This window comes from Camarhynchus parvulus, chromosome 4, assembly GCF_901933205.1.
Source record: "Camarhynchus parvulus chromosome 4, STF_HiC, whole genome shotgun sequence".
Taxonomy (NCBI): Eukaryota; Metazoa; Chordata; class Aves; order Passeriformes; family Thraupidae; genus Camarhynchus; species Camarhynchus parvulus.
The window spans coordinates 47,231,597-47,259,149 of NC_044574.1; the positions used below are offsets into that span (position 1 = coordinate 47,231,597).

General features: G+C 40.5%; 1 protein-coding gene across 1 annotated transcript in view; it reads right to left on the bottom strand.

Annotated features, from left to right (window-relative positions):
• The window catches only part of COL25A1 (collagen type XXV alpha 1 chain), a 298,445-nt gene extending 271,206 nt beyond the window's left edge, over positions 1 to 27,239 (bottom strand). The window contains exons 1-2 of the mRNA XM_030947161.1: positions 26,384 to 27,239; positions 25,765 to 25,834 (exon numbers count right to left, since the gene is read on the bottom strand). Of these exons, the coding sequence (XP_030803021.1) occupies positions 25,765 to 25,834; positions 26,384 to 26,776 (463 nt within the window). The 5' untranslated portion in view covers positions 26,777 to 27,239. The remainder of the gene's footprint in view (positions 1 to 25,764; positions 25,835 to 26,383) is intronic.
• Positions 27,240 to 27,553: the final 314 nt, after the last annotated feature.

Here is a 27,553-nt window from a genome sequence, read left to right on the forward strand (position 1 = left end):
TAAACTGAATTTGAAAGTTGTATCACAATTAAATTCAAAGACAAACTTTTGCCCTCTGTCTGAAAAGCAATTAAAAAGGAAATCAACTTACCATTAAGAACACTTTCAAGTCCTAGTTCAGCATTTTAAAGCAATTAACATGCACCTGCAGTTATACAGATGAAAAAGACACTTTCACCCCATTCCTCAACTAATATGAAATGTTAATCCACAAAATAAAACATACATGCAGTGGCTAACTTGATTATATAGTTATGATTTTACAGGAATAAACAAGCTGAGGTTCATATAAGATATTCTGTGTACCTACATCTTTTATTAAAACTTAACCTAAAACCTACATAGATATCTCTTCAAAGACTAGGAAAGGAAGCACATGGTTCTCAGGGATCATAAGTTTTTTGAAAAAAAACATTTTTTCCTAGCTCTGCACATGGCTGATGGAGTGTTACAGCTGCTTCTATTCAGGTCAGCTTTTATTTAGGGAAATTTACCTTTGAATATTCTTGACATCAACTTGACCTGTGTGGAAACTGATGAGTTTGTCTTGTTTTACAAGGAGGCACAGGTTAATCTAAATATTTAAACTACTGACCAACAGTATTCCTGAGTATGTGTATCTGGCTAAATCTTTTGACCCTAGTTAATTAACAGATGAATGCTGTGACACACATGGCAATAACACAAAGTTAGAGATACAGAGACAACAGCAGAAATGGCTGCACCTTTCTGTGCATCAAGGACAATTAGCTGTTACCTGCAATCAGATAAGAAATAAGATAATCCTTAATTTATTAATGTATTAGAGCAGAGTCCAGAGAGCTCTGGTTTCACAAGGAGAACTGGGCATGGAAGGAAGGAAAATAACTGCCACCAGCTTTCCCTTTCATAGTTCAGGAATCCTTTCAGACACATTTCCACCTGCATTAAAATTTCTGGCCTACAATCTCTTCCTTTCCATATATTAAACAAGTTGCTTTTATGGGCAGACTGTCTAGTAGCACTCATATGGGCCATCTGGAGGGTCCAGAATTATCTTTTTTCCCCCTGTATTCCTTGAGGAGATCTAATCAAATAACTTCATTTCCATTAAATATCATATGAACTTCCACAGGCTTTCTCTGCAAAATTACAGCAATTGTCTATGATATGGAAATCCAGAAGTTTTTCATTATAGTTTTTCCTCCTCCCACCCCATATTGTGTTTTACACATCTGGAACCAGTAGAAAAGCTATCACATTAGTGTGGGCAATAAGAATCACAGCAAATCCACTTACAGTACAGACAAGCTATTCCAAAAAAATACTGCCAATAATGGACTTCTTTCCCCCTCCAAAGTTCACATAACTTTGGAGGAATAACAAACTATTCTTTGCTAGCATACACAGACAGGAAAGGTATATGTCTTGATTTTTGGGCATGTCTGAAAAATCAGATCACTTAGTGACCTTCTGCAATCATTTCATTCAGCAGCAGCACTAGGGGTGAGGGTAAGGAGCAGTTATGTGCAGATTGGAAAAAAAATTGATTTAGTTTAGATTTTTTTTCCTTTTCGAGCAGGTACTATGATTGCATCCTCCCCCTTCTTAACTTTGAGTGCTCTCATTTTAACACCCAATCACACCCATAATTGTATACAAGATTTGATTTTAACATATTTTCCATTCCAGCCAACAGACTATGGATAAATTTGGCTGAACAGAGGGGACACTTACCCACTTTTCATCATCTCTCAGAAAAAAAACCCTCCATGCACCTGAGTTAACACTGGAATTAATATTTCATGAGACACAAACTAGTGCATCAGGCAGCGATGACACCAGGTCAGGTGTGCAGAATCCCTGCTCGTTGGTGTGCTTTACAGCCCGTGAGTTTTATCTGGAACTGCAGATAGGAAAACAAGTCTTCCTTTCTATTCACAAGCAGCACACATCTATAAACAGTTTCAAGTTTAGCAACCGTATCAGAAAAAACACGCACATACCCTGATTTCTCATTAACACATCTTACTTTGGAAAAAGAGCAGTTCCAGAACTGGGAGCAGTGAAATTGTGCTACACGGAACATGCCTGGATCACTGCAACATTGCTGCAAGTGCATCATTCTGTTTTAAGGTAACTGCCTTGGCTGAGGGAGGCTTTGGCTGCTTGTAGTTGGGTACTTCCACAGCACCTTCCTTCACTTTCACCAGTGTGAAATAAAAAGGCTTTTCCTACAATATGTTCTATATGTTTTAAAGCAAACACACAAGTTGGAGGAACATGTGGAGGAACATGCTCAAAGACACCTGATTTGCTGAGACATTTCAAGAGACATGAGAAATACATGATGACCCTTTCATTGGAATTGCCATTACACATAGGAAAACAAGTCGAAATTCAGAAATATAAAAGCATCATAAACTTGCTTACTATCAGGATTGATTCTGAATGCAAAAAAGCAGAATGAACTTGAACATTCACAAATCATGAGACAAGTCATTGTCACAATCCTTCCTCCTTTAGCTTCTCTCCATTTGTTAGACTGTATTTACAACAGCATCTCCTACTACCCCTACTGCTAACATCAACTTCTCACCTCACAGAATGAAAATAACTCTTAGACAGACTTTTCTCAGGAAGATGAAAACATTCTTGTAAATCAAATTCAGAAAAAAAAATCCTAAAGTAATATCAGAAGCTACAACACATTTTAGGTGTAATGAAATGCCAATAGCACTTTCTAGAAATTCTGTGTTCATTTTGAGTGGTTTGGTTTTTTTAATAATGTAATTGTGCTCATTTGTTTCAGACTGGGGTGAGTTAATTTGCCAGGGTCCAATCACAGAGTCTAGATTAAAACTTCAGCTCGAACAAAAAACCTCAGCTGCAAATACCGTATTATGCTGAAAATACACACTGGCTTAAATTCTCACAAACTCACCTCAGAAATCAAATCACATTCTTCACCAAAGAATGTTTGCTAAACTTAGACTTAGACTGAGATTCGTGAGCTTAAACTGTCAGAGAGTTCCTAGACAGGAAAAAAAACCCAATATGCTGACATGCATCTTCACAAAAGGTCTTACAGCAACTTCATTCTCATACAAAAAGTGTTTTTTAGAAGCTTTTAATACTGCACGCAATAAATGCAGCATCTGAGGTCTGCAGGGGGTGTTTTCTCAAATCCTCTTGTTCCACCCACTCTCAGAACTCTACAGCTCAAATTCAAAAAGTAAGTGTAGTGCAGCTCCATGGCAAAGCTCAGCTATATTTGTAACACCTAAAAAAAACCAGAAAAAGCCCCAAACTCAGATCTTTCTTCTTCTGAAACTGCTCTACAGAATCCAGCCTTGAAATACTAGTTCCAAGTCATGTGCCTATGCCTCACTGCGTCTCACACTCTAAAGTGCGTTCTATCTTCAAATTATAAATGTCTTCTATTGTTTCAGATTGCAAATCATATTGTCTGTTGCATGAAAGATATGTGAATACTCAGCAAAGAAACTGATGTTACATTTTGGTCTTGAATAGCAATAGGACTTCATTGCAATTCCAAGCAAATCTGATCATTTATGAACTCATTTTTTAAGAAATGTAATTAAAGCACCATGTTCATGCATTATGCTCAGATGGTGACGGTTGTGACATTTTCAATTTGAACAACATCACCAGGATGGAGAGGTCTGAGATTTACTCATTTCAGCAGAGCCTGCTTACATGACAGTACCTGATTGAAACAGCCAGAATTTTAAGTCCTAATATGTTGTATCTGTGCAGCTACTTTTTGTTTGTCTTCACAGACCACTGACCAATCTAATATTTTGGAAGTGAAAGAGTCCAAAGTACTCAAGAGTCTAGACTAGATGCTCTTGGCTTGATGATTCTGTCATTAAGTCTGGTACGACTGGGCTGTGCTACAGGCAAAGTATCATTGCCAATGGAACAGCAATTTTCAGCTGTGCATGAGACCGCTGAGGGTAACTTGCACAGGCTCCAAAACAGCTTCAGAAATCCAACCTTCTCTTGGTATTTAAAATTTCAGTTCTCCTACTTTCATTAGAGTGCTTGGCCATGCAGCATTTCAGAAGAATGAGAAACTATACAGAAAGTAGTAACTCTATCAAAACCAGTTAAAACACATACCAAGAACACATAAAAGCTTGTACAAACTGAACCCATGAAACTGAGTAAAGCACCCATCTATTACAGACAGACAACTTTCAAGAACAAGGTTCCCTTCAGAGGATGCTCAAAGATTTTTATCACCTTAAACACTGCTGGCTGAGGAAGCCTCTGTTTCCTTTCTTCAGTTCTTACTATTTCTACCCCATTAATATTCTCTAAGTTGTCTCCAACTTTTCCAGTTCAATAGCATGACTAAGACGGAGAATTCCATAGTGAAGTCATACCAGTGTCCAGGGATAATATGTAGCATATGCCTAGATATCTCTAATTTCTCAACTCAGAATAAAAATAGGCATCCTGATCCTTCTCTCACAAGACTTCTCTCTGTGTCTCTCAATGCAAAAGCAGTGTATAAATTCTTGGTGACTCAGGAACATAGGCTGGACATCATCTTGGATTCAAGGCAGATGCGAGGACCTGTATGGAATTCTATCCCTAAGTGTCCTGTCTCTCCAAATCTCTGTTGGTGCCCCTTTCTCTAGCAGATCAATGCTTACCAATCAAGTTCTACATTCCAAATAATCTCATTTCCAAAACATCAGTCTTGATGCCAAAACAGCAAACAGCAGTGTCTGCCTGCTTTTACTATTTCTAGATTTCAAAACAGTACCTCTTAAAAGAGCTTCCTTCATCCTGTCCTTGCCATTTTGTAGGACATTTACAAAGATCAGCAAAGCTTCCTCATTATCTTTCTTGAAGTCCCCATGAGCTTGCACTGAACATAACTTTTTTCTCTTCACACAGACTGTAAACTATCAGGAACAGAGACTGCCTCTCCCTTCACCCACCTTCCCATTTCCTTTGTGCAATACTTGGGGCAACAAAATCTTGGTCTTCAGCAGGGTTCCTAAGCACTGTGATACTACTAAAAGGAATAAATACACTATACATTGGACTATACCAATATATCCTTTGTGAATCACTGTTGTGGTCTCTCCTACATAGGAAATAGCACCTTAAGAACGGCCTAGCAACCTAAACTGAATTTGAAATGGTAACAGAATTCAGTACTGTGTCTGGAAATACACGACCTCTCTACTAAGGTATTCCTACCTTTCAAAGCAGTTAGGACTGTTCCTTCAAAACTTCTCTGAGCAGCAGCTTGGTGCCAATTATACTCTCTGGGATTAGGAGATGGTTTAGAGACAGCCACCAAGCTCTCCTATACCCAAAAATTTACTGATGACATATGGAAGTTTCCTATGCAATGCACAGCTATGATGTGAGAAGCTGTTCCGCTTTTCAGTGATAAGCAACTGCTGAATTCTATAGAATTCATTAAATATCATCAACATTCTGCTCTCTATATTAAAAGAAAAACAAAACCAACACTGAAACCACACAAAAACTGCTGACACTTACAAAACCCTCTCAAAGCAATTTAATGAAAATCATTACTTACTTTTTCAAAACATAATTAAGAATTTTCTTATTTTAGACTCACATGTCTAAGACCATATAAAATAACAAGTGCTGCTCTAAGATATGCCTTCATAGAATGTGTTTAAGAAGTTAAATTGCTTAAATCTTAAGGTAGGCTATAATCCACTGGTTACAAAAATCAGCCCCCTAACTGACACATTCAAGCAATTTTTATGCATCTTTGCACTTTCATAGAAGAGAAACAGCCACCCTCCCATTTGAATGAATCTGGATCACAAAGGCATTTCCTCTTTCCCCCTTCACACTAACAAATCCCCCAAAGACTACAGACAAGTCTCCCATCACCACAGGGCTACCAAGGGCAAAAAGCAAACTTAATGAGGTCAAAAGGAGGCCTTCTCTTGCAGAAATGTTAATCTCACTTTTAAGAGAAAGGGAGGCAAAGAGAATCCTATAAAATCTGCACAAAATCACTTGTAATAAAAACATCTACAGGATTTCTTTTGTCCAAGGTTACCATGAAGGGCTTTAATTCGGAGGAGCTAGTGGGAATACTGTTCCTCTTGTTAAAATATATTAATTAGTGTAATATATACAGTTGTCTCCTTTGAAAAGCAAACCAATTGAGAGAGAAACTCGTGAGAAGAACAGCAGGGTCCTGCAAGGACCCGCCCCCAATCTTGGATTTACTCCTCTGAGGATGGAGTCCCAGAAGCTGCCTCTGAAGCTTTATCTCTTTTCATCTTTAAAACCTTCATTTACAGGCATAAATAACAATGGCATAATCATTAGCAACAGCAAAGAATCAAACTTCAGCAAGAATTGCTGTCATTCTTACCAGTCTCTCAAAACAGAAAGGCCAGTTTACACACTGGCATCCAGCGTTAAAACTGCAGCTTTTTAATGAAATCCCTAAATATATTTCCCAGGTCTGAAACAAAACAACTGCTAAGACACTGGTCTTGATGCTTCATTCCATATATGCACATAGTGGATATCCTGACCCCTAAATTTCCAGCAGCAATGTAAATACAATTTCTCCTATGTGCTGGCTGATGGACAAGTGACAAGTTTTAGCAGTCAGCAACCACCTCTAAACTGCTTATTTCAGGTGAAAATTTTTAAAAATGTGATTTTGGATCTAAGTGCCTACCCCAAAAGACATCACATCTACCTGAAACTCGCTCCAAAAATAAAATTATTGGAGGTTGCAAGTGTGTTTTGTGGAAAATTTACTGTGTGCATACAGCCAACAGGGATGGTTTCCATTTCATGTTTCTGATTTACACATAAATATATTTGTATCCACTCTCTTTCTGCAGATCTGCTACTGGCTAGATGATACCGCAGTAAATGTGCAGATGTTATTAAGAAGTAAAAAATTAGTCTATAACCTATTTTAAAAGAAAACCCACAACACCAGACAAGATCATTCTCATTTCCATGCACACTGTTGTCACAAAGCTTGTGTAAGTCAAAACATATCAGTCCTTTAATTAGCAGAGCCCTCTGCTACATGGCTTGTGAGGGTTAGCACGGGTAAGAATCATTAGCCTTGCAAGTCGTACAACAATTCTGATGAGGCTTAGGGAGAAATAGTAGCCAGCTTACTCTACTGCTGACAGGACCAGGAATAATCGTGTTTTTGTCTCTTCTGTCTATTATACTTCATGTCTTCGTGCACATACGGAGCAAACAGTCAGTGAAGGCGTTAATTTACAAGTCGGTTTTTAGAATCCAGCCACGCTTTAAAGTCATGTTTGTTTAATCACTGCTGCCACCTCATATATACAGAAACAGTGCCAACAGTACCATGTTTTTGACTGCAAGCTTTTTTTCTTAAAAAGCACTGAAAGCACCAAGTTTGATCAAACTGTGACTCAAACTAAATAGAGGCTCCCCTCGCTGTGAGGCCCTTGGTTTTGCTGAACCTAAGGGGCATTCATCCACCACTCTGGCAGCTAGCTAGCCATGCCAACTTTTTAAAGGTGTAAGGAAGACGTGGGGAGAAATGAGGAAAAACACATCAGACTCAGAGCCTGTTAAATCTTGCAGGGAACTTCCCACTGAAGTAAAATAATTTGTGAAGAAGGAAACAGGTAAAGGTTTGTGTGGAAAGAGGACTAATGGAATACAGGAAGCACAACCATTCCAGGTTCTATATATATATATATGTAAAAAGGATGGCTCACCCAAGTGCTCCCCTAACATATTTCCTAATGTTTTCAGAAGTACTGAGGGTTTAGAGAGGTATATTCCATCCTAACTCTCATTAATATACTTCACGGGTTATTTTAGAAGCAGAACTGCATCTGCTGCATCAGGGATCACGATTTCAACATGCACCTCACAAAAAAACAAACAAAAAAAATCCCCAAAACTTTATGCAACTGCTCTAAACACCACTGTGGCATATTGAGTCAGCAAGAGCACAGTAGAGGAAACAAGATGAAAATTAACTTGCTGTCCTATCTCCTGTGGCATGTTTGCTTTTCTAACTTGACTGTCCACCAACCAAGTACTTACTACAGCCATAATTGTTTGACTTGTGTGTAAAAATATCACCACACAGCCCCAGTGAAACTGAAGTAAAAATTCTTACCCAAAAAGTCCCATATACAGGCCAAATAGAAAGAAACCCAACACTGGCAAGCAGGTCTATAAAACTTTAATTTCAATGCTATTAAAACAAATATATGCTCAAAAAGCACTCCTCTCTCCCCCAAACTGAGTTAGCAGCAGCGTTTATTTTTATCTTGGCGATTTAGAAAATTACCCCTCAACTTTAAAGGCTATGAATTTCTTGAAATAAAATCATCTGACTGAAATGTTTCAATATTACCATTCTATGGAACAAGAGAGAACTGGAAATGAAAGTGTTACCAATCTTTTGCCTCCTCGGAACCTTTCTCTCATAGACAAGCAGTACTTGGCCCTGGCTTTTGAGTCTCCTTTCTCCTTTCTGAATGGGGGTGGAGGGGGGTAAAATATACATTTGTGATATCATCTACATGTACTGGCAGCCTATGTTCTAAATTGAATTCAAGTGTAAAGATGGCAGTGAAAAAATCCTGGCATTCTAAAAATCAGCATCTATGAAAAAGAACTGATGAAGCAATGTTATATACCAGAAACAATGAAACCATATTTAACTTACAAGGTGTTCAAGATCTGAAAAACTGAGAAGCAAAACTGGAAGTAATTTCCAAAGATCAACATAAAGTAAGGGCAAAAGTTATTGACACCACTCCTGACAGATCTTTATAAGTCTTCAAGACATCTTGTGATAGAGATGCTATATCCATCAAATAAAATCAGTTCCATTTCCTTTTTTTTTTTTTTTTAGTTCCTTTTTAAGGATTTGAAACCTTACTCCTCCCCTCACTTGTACACTTGTATCCATTCTAATCTAAACCACTCCAGAAGGTCCCTTTCTACCTATAGGCTTTCTTCTGATGGCTGCGGTAGCTATGCTTGGACTCTCCTCACTGGAGCCATGTTTGCATTTAAATGCTTCCCAGAATGGGACAAAATTCTGCAAATGATACATTACTGAGAGAAAGAACCATTTCACACAGATAACCTGTTTTAATATACATGCATGCTGTCTGTCATTTCTCAGAACAGGAGAACACTTAACTTATGCTTACCTTGGGATTGACTACAAACCCCAGAAATTTGCATGCAACAACTGGAGATTTAAGTGCTAATCTAAATTTTTGAACCCAAAATGGAAAAAAAAAGGGCTATAAGCATATATGATATATGCATGGACAGGAGTGTGCCAGTATATTGGTACGGCTGCACAGGCAAATAAGTAGCTAAGCACCTAACACCTCATATATATGTAATACCTACCCTATTAACACATCCAGCCAACAGCAATACACATCTCTTTGGGGAACTTGCACCTTCATCTTAGAAACTGCAGCCAATGATTATTTTAATGGAAAACAAGAAAGTAACTTAGAAATGTCTCACTTTATTAACCAAGGCTTTCTCTCCTGTCTACATATCCTTACATCTCAACAGCTATCTCTACAGGCAAAGAAGAATCCCCCTAGAAACCAAATAAACAGCAGAAGTGCAAATGGCTTGTTCCTGGTTAATCAGAACTACCTCAAAAGTGTTATTACTGAAAGTGATTCCTGGTGGCAGGCAGGGAGAAGGGAACTACATTGAACACAGCTTTGTTTTCCACTTGTTAGCATGAGCTGCAACACTGCCAAGTAGAGAGAAAAAAAATCTTCTCTCACCTGCAAACAAAACACATATATGGAAGACAAAGAATTCACTTTCTCAAAGTCGCTTTTTTCCCATATATCTTAACTACACTGCCTTAAGCAAACACATTTTCTAATTCAAAATTAAGGTCAGTTGAACAAGTAGTGCCATGGAACCTGTAGTAGCACAGGCTATCAGGAAGAACAAGGCACAGAGCTATCTGAAGTTGTTAAATGCAGCAGTAGTAGAAGGGGTTTAGAGTAAGTGCAATGTACTGTAAATCCAACCCAGTAAAAACCCTGAACTTGTACACTGTGCAAAGCAGATTTGTAACCCTCGAAAATGAAGTATTTCAGTATGGGTAGTACTCCATCACCAACCACTAAATCCGCAATGCCTTAACACTGGATTCATCAGCCCAACAACAAAAATCAAAAGACACCAATAAATAAAGGCCAGTATTTTTCAAAGACCACTGTATATTCCTAGAACCCTGTAAATTACTTCACCATATGAAGTACTGAAACTTTATTGAGTTCTCATTCAATAAAATTAAAATATTTCTACCAAATCAAGTAATAAGAGATCAAGCCTCCCGAGAAAAATCACTTTTGATTCCACAAATGAGATAAAATTTCACAAAATTAGCTGCAAGGAACTGTTTTTCCTTGCAACATAAGAGGACACACTTGGGTAAGAAGGTCAATAGCTCCTGTAAAAAGGCTAAAAGAAAACAGTACTAAAACTCTGAGCACCCCATGCCTCCACTCCCTTGATATCCTGTAAGACCACAAGCATCTAGGAATGCTGTACAGCACTGGGGGATGCTTTTTTGCCTATAGCCAACCTCCTTTTTCACTCAGCCATTTATCAAATTTTTAATGAAAAGCTTTCTAGTAAAAATGGGGGCTTTTTTGGTTTTGGTTTGTTTAAGCTTTTCTTAAAGTTTCATGTCAAGAGAGGTATTTGCTCACAGACAAATTTTCTGTGGTTTTCAATCACCTCTCTTGGCAAGTAAGGTTCTAAGATTTTTCAGGTTCCAAAGTTTTAAAGAGCTCTGTAACTTCCAAAGGTATAAGAATTTTCAAAGTTCTTCTTCTGTTTAAAAAAAAAAAATTCCACTGCTAGTCTATTCAGTGATATTTTTTAAGAAAAAGAATTGGTTTATCCATAATATACAATCATACACTCTTACCCAAATTCCAAGTTTTTTAACAATAACCACTGAAAAATACACTAAATATGAGTACAGGTTAGAAAGAGATTTTATCTATAAACATTTGTGCTAAAGAAAAAATTCATACTACCTTGTATGTCCTGATGGCATAAAATACTACTGACTTCCATCTCATTGTTTTGAAACTGCTCTCAACTGACAGTAGAATAAGTAATCAATTCTTTCTCCCTACAGTTAGTCAAGAAGCATTTTTAGACTCTGGAAAGACCAATGTCATAAGATTGTATTTTGTACATAATTGAAAATTAATTGAAAGGTAAAATGCAGCATATATAATGAATGCAAATAAATATGAGCTGCCTGCTGCTGGTCAGTCCATTAGTAGCTGTATTTTGCAGCATGTTTAGGAAAATAAATTTATATCCCTTCTGTGCTAATCAAAGAGTATGTAATTAACTGTCTCGGTGGAAAAAAAATGCGGCATTTTATTCAGTTCAATCATCTGACGGCACAATTTTTTAAAAAATTGTATTTTACCAAAACCCAAACATCTGGAATTTGGAACTACATGTTTCTAGTCTTCCCTCTGGTTGCATTTCAGAAAGAAAATGGGGGCCCAGTTATTTAGAAGGTACATATTTATACAATTTAATTCTTCATGAAATTGTTGTTTTATTAAGAACCTTATTTCGCTTCACGAAAGAGCTGTCATTCTCTGAACAAAGCAGCTGAAAATAATGTAGCAATAAATAAATGTCCCCTTCCTATGGAAAGTGTATGCTCCCATCACGAAGCAGCCCTGCAACCCCACTCAGTGTGCACACAAGTGCTGCTGTTGCTCTGCTATAATCTGCACGACCTGAACAGGTGGAGAAAACCTGCAGCTTTGCTACAGCACTTGTAGCTTTGCTGGGTGGAATATCTGGGTCTTTACAGTTGGTAGCTGCTATTTGTTATAGCTCCCCTGACACAAGACAAAAGGAAAAAGAAACTTGGCATGTAACTAAATTTTAATTTGGCCTAATCTTTCCAAATCCTAAATTGTGACTGTTCTGTAGTCCACACTGAGAGAAAGGGAGACTGATACAGCTAAGGCTGGAAGTATTTTGAAAATTCATCATTCATAAAAGGGGCTCCATGAACCTCTCCTCACAGGTCACTACAGATTCCATGCAGACTTCAAATCAATGGCTCCGCGCCACCAAAGTTCTGCTTGAGCCACTTTTACTCAGCAGTTTCACTGGGTATGGACTGAGCTGATAAATCACAGACTAACAAAATGATTAGTGTGTCTGAACACAGTGCAATATAGAGCTGTGAGTATCCCTCTGTGCCATCTTTTCCAGGTGCCCAAGCAATCTCTCTTTTTTCCTGCCTTCAGTGGCCCTTAAACCATATTGCTGGAGATGCCTATTTGAGGGGACAGCTGTCTTCTCTTGAAAGATAAAGGTTCTTTAGAACTGGTCAGTACATCAGTAGTTAGCTGTACTTTGCAACGTTTTTAGGAAAATTACTCATGTCAATATGTGGTCACCAGGTTACTAAGACAAACACAAACTACATGTCTGGGAAAGAAAAATCTGGGAGTATAATTAAATTTTGCTTCTAGCAAAAGAGCAATCCATAGGAGGCATCAGAGCTCAGCAACAGCCCAGTTGCTGTTCTTCCTGCTCTACACCAAGCAGGAAATTAAAGAGAGAAAGCACTCACAGTGACATGATCAAGCGAGGAGCAGTGATAAACAGCTTTTGAAATTATACAAGTCCATCTGTGTGCCTTTAGGACCTCAACATTAACTTCCACTACAGACCAGAGGTCTTGACAACCAAACATATTTCAACAGAGCTAACAGAGTGAGATAGTTCCTACGGGTTTCAGGGAACACTGCTCTCACCACAGAGGAAACCAGCACATGCACTATTTCCATGCTTCTGCCCCTGTAGTCCTGCTGCCAGACCAGAAGAGAGTGATGCAGAATTGGAGTTACAAGCAGCGCCTTGCTTAGAGAGTACCTTACTGCTAGTTCCCACTAGCCTTCATCTTCTGTAAATCCCTTGTCAGCACCACACAGCCTGTCAGCACCCTCTGTCAGGGCAGCATCCTCTGTCCAGGCTATGCCCTCTGCCTGCTCACCACTTCCCAGAAGCTGACAATATGCCATGACTATAGGCATCATCTAGGAGACACCCCGTAAATAAGGGACTTACCCACCTTGTGCCACTGTTTACGTGCCCAGGTCATCTGTCCCTTAAGCCACTACATCTGGACTTCTTAGAGAAGTACACATCTTAGATGTGCCTCAGACATGACACCCCACAGACATGTCCCTTTTTATTCCTTCTTGACAGGACTGGCATTTGCTCAGTTTTGAGGAGCCCTTTTAGCAGATTACACTTCAACATACCCTGCTGTCATCCACTGCTCAGACTGAGTGAGACTGAGATGAGACTGAGATGACCTCTAGAACACCAAAATGCACCCTAAGCTAACCTCTCCCAGACGCTGCAGAGAAAAGCTGCACAGAAAAAACATTCGATTATTTTTTCAATATTTTTTTCTCTTTGGATTGTGTCGGTTCTTAATTCTTCTTCATTATCTCTATAACCAAACCAGGCACCTTCCTACCAACTGCCTCACTCAGCACTGCCCTGCAGTGGACTCACCACAGGGACTGTCTGCAGCTTGGGGCACAGGACATCAGAGTGTCCTCCACACAGAATAGTGAGAAGTCTCAAGGGTAAGCTTTATAAGGAGATGCTGGTGTCACTTAGACTGTTCAGCTTAAAAAAAAGGGAACATTTGCATTAAGAAAATAATGACTTTTCAAGCCTAGCATCAGCAAAGTGGAGAATGGGAGATCTAGTTCACTGAGTCAAAAGAACGGACTGCCTTGAACAGAGGGAATCATCTCTCACCCAAGCATGAAAATCTGTTTGAGTAGAAACACACATGCATAGGCAACTTCAGTCATGTTGGTAAGGAAACTAAAATGAAGGTCCAGCTGTATATAGTGGTCTTTCTTTCCTATCCCTCAGAACTGAAGTTCTGAACACTTCTGTACAATTTTTAGTGGTTTTATCTAATCACTTCAAGCAATAAACAATCCTCAGAACAACACTCTTTGGTCTGTGAACTACGAATTAAGATGGAAGAATACATCATTTCTCCATGAAGACAAGTAAGTTCAATAAATTTTGCTATTCAGATTGTCTCCAAGTGCAGCCAGAATTCTTACAGTATTACAAAACTAGTTTGGTATTCCTAGAAATAGATACAGACATAATGTTCTTGCTCAGAGAGTGAAAAGACTAAACAATAAACCGAATAGTAAATGAATAAAAAATACTATTCGTACCATGGAAAAGAACTAAATATCAAATCTAAAGTAGATGGCAATGGCTGCATACATAAACAGGCCTTCCCAAAGAACCAAAAAGAAAAAAAAAGAAAGATTAAAAAACAAAAAACACAAACAAAAAAAAAAAAAAAAAAAACCCAAACAAACAAAAAAAACCACTGAGGCCACACTTTGCTCTCAGATTCCAGAGTAACTCATGATTTCAGTTAAAATCTTTGGGATTATTAATGTGCCTGAAGCAATGTACATGTCCATATCAGGTCTGATTATTGTCAGGGTATTAGTTAAAAGCCTCTTTTCACTAACCTTCAGATAAAAGTAAAATGCTGTTTGGATATCAGAAATTGTGGTAGCAGAAGCAGCTACTTCTATGTATAGGTGATTTGAGCTGACAATGTCTACCTGTTCAATTAAAGAGAATCTGCAGGGATGGGTTATTTGAAATAAAAACATTCTCTAATAAAGTCCCCAGAAGGTGTCTATAGTCACAAGTTTGTTTTTACAACTACGTTCACTTGATGACTCCAACTGATTATGTCCTGTCATATGGATCAAAATGGAGCAGAGAGCTGATTACAAAAATCAGAAAGCAGAGGCAAGGAATGTATTGGAGACAAACTTCTGCTCCTGACAGTAACTTTATTCAAAATTATGAATACTATGTCATTTGCACGCTTTTGTTAATGTATTTACATCCATCATACTTTACAGATGCAAGAACTCTCAAATATGAAGACTTCCATCCCACCCTAACAGTCCTGTACAGGAATATAGTCACAATACAGAACAACTACTTCATTTTCCCTGCTCTAATTCACTAAGCACACTATTTCCTCTAAGGTGCATTGCTTTAAACTCACTGTGACAGCTTTTTTCCAGAGTGTTTCAGTTCTTACACTACACATTGAAAACAGATTAATTTCTCCTTATTATCCTAAAGTGGACTTTAATTGCTTGAAATACATAAAAATACCACCTTGTAGCAGCAAACCAATTTTAAGAGATAAAAAAATGAGGATTTCAGTCTTGCTCTATTTCTCTATTATTGTTGGTGGTTCAGTTTTCAAGGCTCACACTTCTTTTTAATTGGCCACTGCAATGCCTTATGTGCAGCCTCTTAATTGAATGTGATAAAAAAAATCCTTCTACCACACATTAGGACATGGCTCAGCATGGAATTCAAACGAAGGAATTACACAGAGCTGTCCTAAAGTGAAATCCACAATGGTCAGACTTAAATTCTAATCTCCCTTAAGATTAGTCTTCCTACATTAAAGAAAAGCAGTGCAGTTACATGCTTGTTGCATTGGAAAAACACTTCATCTTCACACAGAGAAACCTTTCCAGCCTTCTACAAACATGGCTGTCATCATTACAAAGACACCAACTCTAAGTAAGTATTGACAATGGCTGTCTAAGCACCGGTTCATTTGAAACTGATGCCATACCACTGCATTTTTCAGTCTGTCTGATTCATCAGTATTCAGTGTGCCTACTCCTAGGAAGCACTTGGGAAATATACTCAGGATGATCCTCACTGAACAGAGATGGCTTCATAAACACACATAGATAGCTATAGCACACACCATGATCCATTTCTGTGATAACACTGCATTTTTAAGTGCCAACTAAAGCCATTTCCTGAGCAGCTTATTATTAGCTGACACAAACAACCACCAAGCATCCACCAGGACAGAGAACAAATAAAAGCTGAGTTCAAGCTCATCACTGCCATAAAGATCACCTTAACAATGACCCCAGTTTGGTCTACACTTGAGTCTCTGTGCACACAGCACATTTCCTGCTACAAGGACCAAATTAGTAGCCAGAAAGTATTTTTACTGAGAAGGCTATCCTGTCTGAAAGGTGAAGGGAATTAAATAAATAGTACATTAATCACCACTATGCCAAGCTGAAGTGATAGCTCTCAACACGTGTCTCCCTTCAACTGGCAGTAACCTGCAGATCAGCAGTGGCACTGAAAACACTGAAGGAGCATTTGATAAAAAGCATCAGAAGAGCTGACACTACAGAGACTCTTCAGCCAGCCCCAAACAGTATTTGCTACAGCAATGCCAGTGGGCATCATCTGGATATAAGCTTTGTGACTGAAGAAGAAAATATTAATACACAGGCTATGAAGTTTATCCTTTTAATCCCCTGTGGCCATACCCCTATGCTCAGGTATCAAGGCTTCCTCAAAGATCAAGGATAGGAGCTTACCCAGAGAAGGGCACAGGGTGGGGAGGAAGAGGAGAAGTGCCTTCAAGCAGCTGGTTCTCATACTCTTAAGAGATTATTGGAGGTTCCAGCTGAAGGAAATACCTCCTCAACTTAAGAGGCATACACTGACTTTCAGCACTGCAGTCCTCTGCGAGGACCCTACCATCATCCAGCTGAGGCACTGATACATAAGAAGCCCCACATAATTTCCTAGCAACAAAACTAGTATTACCAGCACAAGCAAGACCTTTGTAGCCAGCTATGACCTCAACCATAAATATCTTTTTAAAGTGTTCAATTACTGTCCTTCAAGTTACAGGATGCTGTTCTGCTTTCAGATACACAAATCTGTCACCGCTGCAATGGCAGCCACACCTCTGATAAGATATTTTGGTCTCCAATTTTCAATATAATTTCCTGTTTTCAAAATTTCTTCTGTGTTCCTCAAACACAGACCTCATTCCTCCCCACCCAATTTTATAAAGATCTTTTAAGTAGCAGTTTTCCAGCACCATCTTAAGCACAGTGCGCTGAGAAAGAGACTGTGCTTATCAAAGAAACCTAGTTCATAACCTAAATCTTTAACATATACTTATTGTATGATTTTTTTCTGTGCTTTTATATTCAGAGAAGGAATATTAAAAATACTCCAATGGGAGGAAAATAAATAGGGGGGATATTCTTAAGACGGCATAAACTGCAAATGGTAGAATAGCAAAGGTCTTAAAACTACAGCGAAGTCTTACTTTCTACTGTCTTTCTTCTACTATATTTACAGCTTTTACTTTACAGCCCCTTACTCCTAAGAGTACTGAAAGTATTTAAAAGGGTAGAAAGTGCCAAGTTCATGAACTTCTTGTTTAAGAACAAAACAAACAAAAACACAAAGAAAGGGAGACAAGGAAAACACTCGGCTCTCACAAATCTTTGCTGATCAGAGGAAACACATCCCAGGTATCAAGAGACTGAAGCTGTACCTGGCATGAGCCTGTTATTTCAGCCAGCAGAAAGCAGTGGATCAACCATCTGGTTTTATGCAGGTTTTCCTTGCTGAGGTGAGCTGTGCTGTACACTGTGGCACCATGACTTTGCAGGCAGCCCGCTGTGTGTCCGAGACAGGACAGAGTTTTACAAACTACCAAAACCATCATACTGCTAAATATATAAGGTATACAGTCCTGCATACTGCATTAAAAGAAGGACCAAGGTTCAAAGAGAAAGACAATTTGACACCCTTCTCCTCAACACTTCCTCAGCTGAGCTTGTAGAAGAGCCATAGAAGGGGAGGGGAAGATGCTTAGAGAGACTTATTAAGAAGTCCTTTATCATTTCATATAGTCTTCTTTACAGCCTTCCCAAGAACCTGTCAAGCTATGATCCACTCTCCTCTGTAATCCCAACCAAAATACATCAGCAAAGGTAAATATCTATAAAAAAAATTTGCAAGTCATATTCCCAAAACCCCAATTTTAATTCCTAAGCACCTAAAAAAATACACAAATCATTCAAAGTCTTCTAGTATACTTACCCAATATATTAATTACAAGATCATATTCATGCATAACCAAACTAAAATAATTCTAATGGCTAACTAACCTAAACTGAACTAAAAGCACGTCATCTATGACCTTACAAAATAAAATCTATACTTTCTCATATTTGTCAACTGCCCGACAAATTTTAAGACAGTGCAGAGTAAAATATTATTGCTTAAAATTTGCATTGCTTCTTGCTTCAGCATGTCTAAGCAGAATTCACTGAAATAATTGTACTAATTTTCAAAGATTATAAATAGAAACTGATATCCCAGTTTTATCACCTCTGTTATTACACTCTTTCTTCATTCCATTTATTGTTTCTTTGCCTTACAAATGTCTGTCTTGCTATCTTTGGTAATTATAAAAACATATATTTTTGTCTAGCAAAAAAAATTTAGATAGCTGTGTAGTAACTTCCTAATTCTTCAAAGAATTTAAAAGGCATTACCATCATCATCTGTTTCAAAGCTTTCCCAGCACAAGAAGAAACAGTTACATGCAAACATGCATGCAAAACTCACAACTACATGTAAATGCCTCCTTCTATAAACACAGATCTGCACAGATAAACAAGAAAGAGTTTTAGTGCAACTCCAACCCTGCTAGAAAAAAGAACAAGGGAGGAGCAGACACAATAAGTTTTATAGTGTGCATCACTGACAAGACTGTCTTCTAACATATTTTGATAGCTGTTTTAAGGAGAGCACAATGATCAGGTTTTCCTCATCAGCACAACAGATGGAACAAGCGGTTTGCTTCACAAATGAGGAAATTGTAATCTGCCTGCTAAAAACTAGGTAATCTATGGAAATATTTCAATACTAGATTATTTTAGCTAAGGCACGCCTATGCACTAGCAATTTCTTGCACTCTATGTTCACCTATTCACAGAGCAGAACTTCTTTTTAGCTAAGGAGACTATTTACATGAGGCTGCAGCACTTATTTACAAAATTAAGGAGATCAAACAACTTGTTGAGTCATGAATGACTACACACTTGAGTTGTGAGCCACCTGGAAGGAAACACTTGACAATGACGGCCTAGATACATTTCCTTCAGAGGCCAGTAGCGTGCATCAGATGATCTCCTGGAGTATCAACCTGACCAGCACTTCTAAAGTTGCTCAAATCTACAGGGGCAAAACAAGGCAGTATTTACATGAAAGGGATATAAAAAACTTGCACTTTCAAGGTGGACACTCTGTTCTGAAAATTTGTCCTGACATTTATTTTGATTAAGCTCTTACAAACAGCTGGTTCTGCTTAACTTAATCTCATTAAAAGTCCCAAGCAGACAAATTTAAGCAGGCCCTGTTCTGCTGTAAGTCTAACCTGTAAAAACATGAGAGTCCACAAGTTTCCAAACAACGAGCCTTCAGCATCGTGTTCACTGGTGTGTGTGTGTATCTTCTAGCTGCAGCATTAGCTGTATTGAGAGAGAAGTGTTTCTCTCAGCCTGTGTTATTCTATGCCTTCTTACTTCTTATTTGTAGTTTTAAGTAAGCAGACAGATTTCCTTTTTTGGGGCTGACTTAGGAAATCAACTGAAATGATGAAGGGGAAAGGTGCTCTGTGTCAACCATCCCTCCCTGAAGAGGCTGCAGTTAGCAACTGCAGTGACTCAGGGTCTGTGTGCATTAAAGTGTGATGGATGATTTCACCAGGTGGCTAACTTGAACACATTAGTTATATGATTTTATTTGGTAACCTAAAAGGCCCTATAAAAACAGCTTCTGTCAGTCACGCTGTTTTCAGATTTAGCTTTTTTTTTCCTGTGCTAAGTATAGTCAAAACAGGCAGGTAAGCTGCAGCCAGTAAATTTAGAAGGGAGTGAGAAAGAAGATGAGTGCTGGAATGCAGGTTTATCAGCGCTGTTCTGGCAGTACACTTCCAAGAACTCACTAACCTTTAAGGAAAGGGACAAGGGGTAAGTATAGCTAAACACAACTCAGTTATACAAGCTTTAGAGACCCTTTAAGGAAAACAGATGCATATACTTCCCAATTTAACAAAGACAACAAGAAAAGCCAAAACCTAATTACCACAGACACTATTAAAGCTAGACAAGCTATACACTATACAAGCATTATTCCAGAAATGGGCTTAACAGCCACTTCTCCCACTGTGACATTCACAGTACTTGAAGAGCTTTGACACCTCAGCAGTTCGAGATGGACCAGTGCCACAAATAAGCATAAGAACACATATAAGAATATATATATGTAATATATAATATTATCTTCATACATTGTAAGAACAGTTAGTGCAGATAAACAAGCCTTCCTTCTAACATGCCTTGTTTGACATAACTGCACAAGTCTGAATCTACTCAACGCAAGTCATAGAAAAACCTTTTGTTAATAACACTTTTGCAGTCAAACCAACCTTTGCTACAGCACTGCTGAGATCAATAACATTACAAAGGAGAGAAATCTGGTGCAGTCCGCTGTCAATCAGCTCTCTTCTGAGCCACACTGTGTTTCATTCATCATGCTGCACACCCTACTTCCTTGCCCAGAGGGAAGGGAATTAAAAGGTCACCCCTTAGCCAATAAAATATATATTTAGCTATTTTGTGGGGAGGAAACTATCTTTAAGCAGTCATCCAAAGAAGACAGACTACCCAGAAGGTCGCATGCTGCTGCACATCAATAAGCATCTTGATCTAGGAACTGAAATGAAAAATATCAAACCACTGAAGGTATGAAAGGGGGACTCAAAGATCTGTCAGAAAAATTACAAAATTAGAGCTGAGCACTGCATTCAGCAAATAGATGATACAGAGATGGCAGAAGTAAGTAGTGCTGGGAGCTAGGTTAAGACAGCACAGTCTGAAATTTTCAGTAACAGGAAAAAAATCACTTTGGATACTTTTTATATATATCTACATTATCTCTTAGGTCTCGCTACTGGTAAACACATAAGTCAGCTCCTCTTTTCTTTCTTTACCTCTTCAGTCTTTCTTTCCAGGACTGCTTCACTGTAAGCATAATAAAAAAAAAAAACAAACTAAAAGAGTAATACCCTGCTGATACCTATTTCGTGATTCTTTTAATCCTGAAAATTGCTTTCTCCTCCATTCTTTCAGCCTCACTAATTGAAATGCTCCAGGGAACAGTCCTTGTGGAAATAAGAAAGAGCACCTAAATCGTACTTGCATTGCATGTCAAAACAAACATTAGATGCTTAAGACAACAAAAATAGCATTGGGACTCTAAGAAAATACACTGATTTTCACTATCCACGCTGCTATCAAAATACATACAGCAGATTCATCATCCCACTGAAGAACTGTAGCTGTAGAACACAGTTTTTGCACCAGATCTACCGTAACCAAGAAAAAGACCAATTGGAATTCTATATTCCCTCAAAAAAAAAAACACCCTTGGCTTATGGCATTTCATTCTGACTGAACAGGTTTATACACATGCAACTACACTGAAACAAACCTGATGGCAGCAAATTGCATTGTGAAATTGGAGGTACTTGAAATGCCAAACCATAAAGCTCTCTAGGACTGGAACAGAGAATCAAGATGGCATGATCACAAAAACAGCACAAAATAGCTAGCTAAGAAAGAATGACCAGAGCATCTGTGGAAAGTTTGAAGCTACAGAAATGGAAAGAGTCTATGAAGGCCCTGAAGTCACAAGAGGAAGAAAAATGTATGTTTCCTGATGGGAAACATACAAGAGAAAGAACAAAGAAACATTATCTGTGGCACTGAAGAAAAACAAAATCAAATTTCCAGTCAACTTTGGCAAGTATCCAACACTGAAGTTCAGCTAATGTTCTGGGGAAGAAAAAAACCCCAAAACAAATCTCAAAACCTACAGACCCCATAACTTTATATGCAAGTTATAGTGAACATTCATACATAGTGTGTTGTATAGCTATACAGTTAAAGACATCTCTCATGTAACTTACACCTTTGTCAATGCAGAACTAAAGAAATGTGTGCCTTTAAAGAATAAATTCACTATAAAGCTCTTCCTAAAAATAGAAGATGGAAAAAAAAAAAGTAATTGCTTCCTAAAATTGGTCCCTGGTCAAAAGGGATGTACATAATCACCTGCCAGCCTTCCTGCTGAGAAAGCTTGAACTTCTTGTACTACCAGATTTGATTCCTACTCCTGTCAACATGATGTGACTCCAGGAGCAGGTTCTGAGGACCACTTACACAATGAGACATCATAGCACAGAACTGCAAGTGTCAGAACTTGACACTTACAATATATAAAGGATCAGATCATTAAAACATATAAGCATATGTCCATTTTTGTTGAAGTCTACAGGTACATTCACATGTGAATGACATTGGGCTGAGGAAAATCTGAAAATCTGCAAAAAAAAAATTCTTTAAATTCTGTTGAATGAGGAGTATCCCCGTGCTTTCTGTATGTGTTACTCTTCCCACAACTGTGTAATTCTTGGCACTTAGTAAGAAGTACCCAGCATGGTGCTGGACTGTTCCTCATAAGAGCTGATTATGCTCCCAAAGCCACTTAGAGGAAGATTTAGAAGTATGAAATAAGTACCTACACACCTACATTTTATCCTCATCTTTTAAAGTACAAAAACATCAACTTAAAATAAAAAAATACACCTGGCAAATGAAAATTAATTTATTATGCTTAAAATTATTTCAGCCACTCAATTTGCCTCCCAGTCCTATGTGCAAAAGGCCAACTACCAGCAGTGACTGCAGCACCAGCTAAAAGCACAAGATTTACACTGGCACTCTTATTAGAGCTGAGGTAATTTAAGAGGAATGTCAGCACAAATTTACTTTTCAAACTTTATTACTCTGCTTTAAGAAGAGAAAGAATGCCTGCTATTGTAATTTTTAAAATATTTACAAAATCTTTGGTATCTGGTTTTAGTCTAACATCACCCCATATCTCGTTTCTTTCATAAGAAAATAGAACTAAAGAACAAGAAAAATCACATTTAGTGAAAATAAAGTTTTCAAAGAGAAATGTGATCACTCTTCACACTAGATGAAACCCAAGGCTACCACTGAATTCAAAGGAGCCACATGTAGACTGCTCTGCAAGCTGTGAGCTTGTGAATTTGGCTTCCAATAGGTAACTGAGCCATTCAAACCCACTTTGAATGTGTAGGTTCCAACCACAGAGAAGCAAAAGGGGATGAAAATCTCAAGCTAATCACATCTATGCCAGTTGCATAACTTTAATCCTGAACCAGAGGCCACATTCTCACCCTCCTGTCTGCAGATTGAACTTCCTTCTCTTCTTTTGGCAGAGAACAATGTAACCTACTTTTAAATAATCTTTATTCCTCTTTGAAGAGAAGGATGAGTGAAACTGTCCTGGCAGCCATTCAGTAGTGACCTTCTCTCACAGCACAGAGACATTTCAAAAATCACCTCTGTACCATGAAGGCCTTCCAAAGTCATCTCCAACAGACATGTATTTTATCATTACAGAAACACAGGAAAGAAATTAAGAAGTTGAGCAAAAGTTGAGCAAAAGCAAAAGGGAACCATGTGAGAAAGGAGCAATGTACTCTTTGGCTTTGCAAATAGCAGGCAACGGAAAAACCACTCATGTACCATGATACTTTTCCTATTAAACCAAATACCTTTTTGAACGTAACTGTTTGTAACAGCAACATTAAGGATTAAAACAAAAGCCCATCCTGTGCAGTCAAAAAGGAGTTCTAACAGAGGGAACCAAATGAAGAAGCAACAATTTATTTGCTCTATCCCCTCCTGCCCTGCCTAATGCCTGCAGTTAGGAAGGCACTGTCCTCAGGTGGTGGTGCCACTCAGCCCCTGCTCTCTCAGACAAGGCTCCCAAGATGATTCCATTTTGAGGTAGACACCTGTCTGCTGGCAACAAGCATGAGAGCATCAACTGCAAAATGAGGCTACCACATGGCAACATCTTTCAGTCACTACAAAACTTGCTTCCAAATTGAAACAGCTACCAAGAGGTGAAAAGCTCCATATCACATTTCTAATCCCTCCTCTCTGCAACTTTTTTTTTTACTTTGTAATGATTCATGTAAGCTTTCCTGGTCTTATAAAACTTGCTCCTTTGTATATGTTCCCCAAATTGCTTTGACTCCCATGTAGCAAGGATTTTTACAATGCATGTGAGAAATATTATGTTGCTTATTATCTATTTGAAAACACATACTTAAGAAAAAGGTCAGATAAAAATTGGTATAATGTGGAGCTCTAGTGGTAGTGAAGAAGTAAAGCAGCATGTAACACCAACCACGAAAAAGTAGATATTGACCTTTAGTAGGAAAACAGTAAGTGAAAATATGATACCAGATGGATTTAAACAAGGAAGAAGAAAGAGGGAAAGAGCTTAGAATCAAATTAAACATAATTTCGGGCTCACATCACTGCAAACAACATGATGAGTAACTCTTTTCTGTGCACAAACTTGCATCTTGTAATTCGCTGCAGTTAAGCATCAAAAAAAATGATCAGTTTGCTTATGTTAGCCTTAAAGGAAAAAAATATATTTATACTGCAGCAGGAAACCAGTGTTCCTTACCAAAACTAACTGGGAGTAATTCTATGCACTCTTTTAAAACAGTCCTGGTCACACATATTGCCCTTCCCATGATAGCTGTGGCAACTCCAACACCAGCAAGTAAGTACTCTGTTCTCAGCTGTATCATCACAAAAATAGAGTACCAACCACTGTAGGCAGCTTTAACACTGAGATTCAGCAGTCCCTTCAGACTGATGAGTTTGGCAGGAATTGAATCCTAAACTAGGAAAGCTCCTTCCTTATATACCAGTACTATCACACATCCTGCTGGCAAGCATTATCAGCTTAAGTCCTGTTGACAGTCGACAGTCCACCTGTAAAGGAGATGGGTTTTCAAACAGAGTGAGAGGACATGCAAAGCATCCTCTGCCTCTAGTGTGCCTCATCACAGAGGATGCTTGAACTCCTACATTCCCTTGTGAAACACTGGCATTATTTTCTTAACTTCAAAGATTCAAGATGAACTTGGGTGTATGTTAGAAGAAGTTTATAAAGCTAAAACAATATTGACAGGTATCAGACTATCAAAAAGGAGCACAGACCACAGAAACATTGCAGCGTGAATGTACAAACAACTATGCAGCATTAGAAGGGCCCATTTCCAAATTCAAGTGGTATCCCTGCACAAACACACACAGTTCTGAACCTTCAGTAGGAAAAACCTGCAATTCCTTCCTAGGGAAACTGCTTTCCACCAAGACTACAGAAAAACAAGACTGTAAAAGGCTCACGTATATATTACTGCTAACTTGCAACAGACCCTCCACCTATTTCAATCCATGTCATAAATAGTTCAATATTTTTGCTAGGGGCTTTTGCTCCACTTCCCAAGTTGAGTACACAGTGCCTTGATTCAGTACTATTTAAGACAGAATATATTTCAGCTGTTAGAGTGGATCATTAACGTCTTCATAAGTGTTCTTGTTTGGCAACATCCAGCCTAATGAGTGGTTTTCATTAGCATTAATTCCAATCTAGGGCCACAGCGACAACCAGTCATTTTCTGGTTTCGCTGCATTTACATCTTTTGCACCCAAGGAACAGCTGTTGATTGAAGAGGCATCCCCTGGACCTGATTTAGGTGTGTTTCAAAAACATGGGATACCAAACAGCCCAGAGTTACAAGCCTCCGAGAGGAGATTCCCAAGCTGCGTCTGTTACCTGGTGGGCAGTTGCACTCTGGAGCCGCTTCTCTCGCTACTCGCATTTTTGCCAAGTGCTCGTAGGATTTCTGGGGGCGAGAGAAGCAACATGAGGGCGGGCACTTGGCGAGGAGCTCGCCCGCCACAGGCAGCGCTCCCGGCCGCGGCCGCACTCTGGAATTTGCCGCTATGCCAGGGGCTGCGCAACCAGCGGCGGCTCCTTGGCTTGGACCCGGCCTAAGGTGTCTCAGTGACCTCAGCACCCCACACCGACACCGCCAAGCCCGACACCTGGGGGCTCTCGCACCGCCGCCCGAGTGACCCCGCTCTTTCCGCCGTCTCCACACGCGCGGTGCAGAGGCGCAGGGACGGCCGCAAGTCACCCATGAGAAAAGCGCCTCAGCAGAGCTCCCCCCGATCCCCATCCCGCCGCTCCAGGAGCCCGGGGCGCCCCCGGCCCCCTCCTCCCCCGGCCCCGCCGCCCCCTGGGGTTCCGGGCTCACTTTCCCGCTTCCACCTCCCACCGGAGCAGCTCGCCCCAGGCACCTTCCTCATGGCCTCGGCCGCCCCCCACCCCGAGCATCCCCCATGCCCCCCACACGTACAGCGCACGCAGAGGCCACCCCCGTCCCGCACACCTGGGCGAGAAGTCGCTCCACTTTCTCCTGCATCATCGCGTTCAGCTGCTCCAAGGAAAAGCCGGGCAGCGGCGGGAGCGGCGCGGCGGCAGAGAAGCCCCCTCGGGCGCCTTCGATGGCCGCGACCCTGGCCTGGAGATCGCTGGTCCGCACCCCCAGGTAGACGCAGGAGGCCGCGGCCAGCGCCGAGAGGAGCGCGGCCAGCGCGGAGCCGACCGGCCCGGCCCGCCGCGGGCAGCGGTCCCCGCTGCAGCCGGGCTTCCCGAGGCCGGGCTTCCCGCTGCCGCCGGGCTTCCCGCTGCCATCCTGTCCTGCGGGTCCTCGGCTCTTCCCCAGCGTGCTCGCACTCCCTTCAGCTGCGGCAGCTTTGATTTCCTTTCCTCCGCCCCCCATGGAGGCAATTAGTTTACAAACAACAGTAACAAAAAAAAGCAACGCAGTAGGAGAAAAATAAATAACAAAGCGGCAAAACAGTTATTTAAAAGGGGAAAAAAAACCGGCGGCAAGTAGAAGCAAAGCCCGCAGCCGGCTGACACACTTTGAAGGCGAAGCGGCGGCGCTCCGCAGCCCGCACCGCACCGCGCACCGCCGGCAGCGGGTCGCGACCCACCCCGCGGCAGAGGCGGCGGCGGGAGGCGGGGGCGGCGAGCCACAAGCCGGCAGCGGGGCTGGGTGCGAGGCGTGCCCCCGCGGCTTCCAGCCACCCTTCGGAGGGAGCAGCGTGCTCTGCGAGCGCTTTGCCACTTGTCAGAGAGATTTTCAGGCGCGGGGCGGGAAGCGCCCCCCCCTCCGCCTCCCGCTCCCCTCCCCGCCGCCGCCGCCGGAGGACTTGTTGCTCCCGCTCCACCTGCCTGCCGGCGCCCAGCAGCCGCGCCGCGCCAGGCGGGGAAGCCCGCAGGCGGCAGGCAGCCCGCGCTGCCCCGCATCCCCGCCCTCATCGGCATAATTTATTCACCTAGGCGGAGGGGCGGCCTGCGGGCCGCGGGGGCTCTCTTTGCATAATGCATGCCCGGCGTGCTGGACATCAGACTCACAAATTAGGAGGGCGAGGGTCGCAGAGGCCGCGGGAGGGGCTCCCATGCCGGGTGGTAGCGGGAAGGGGGCTGCAAGGGGCGGCTGGCCGCGCCGGGGCACGATCGGAACACCGAGCGAATTTACGGCGGTTTATAT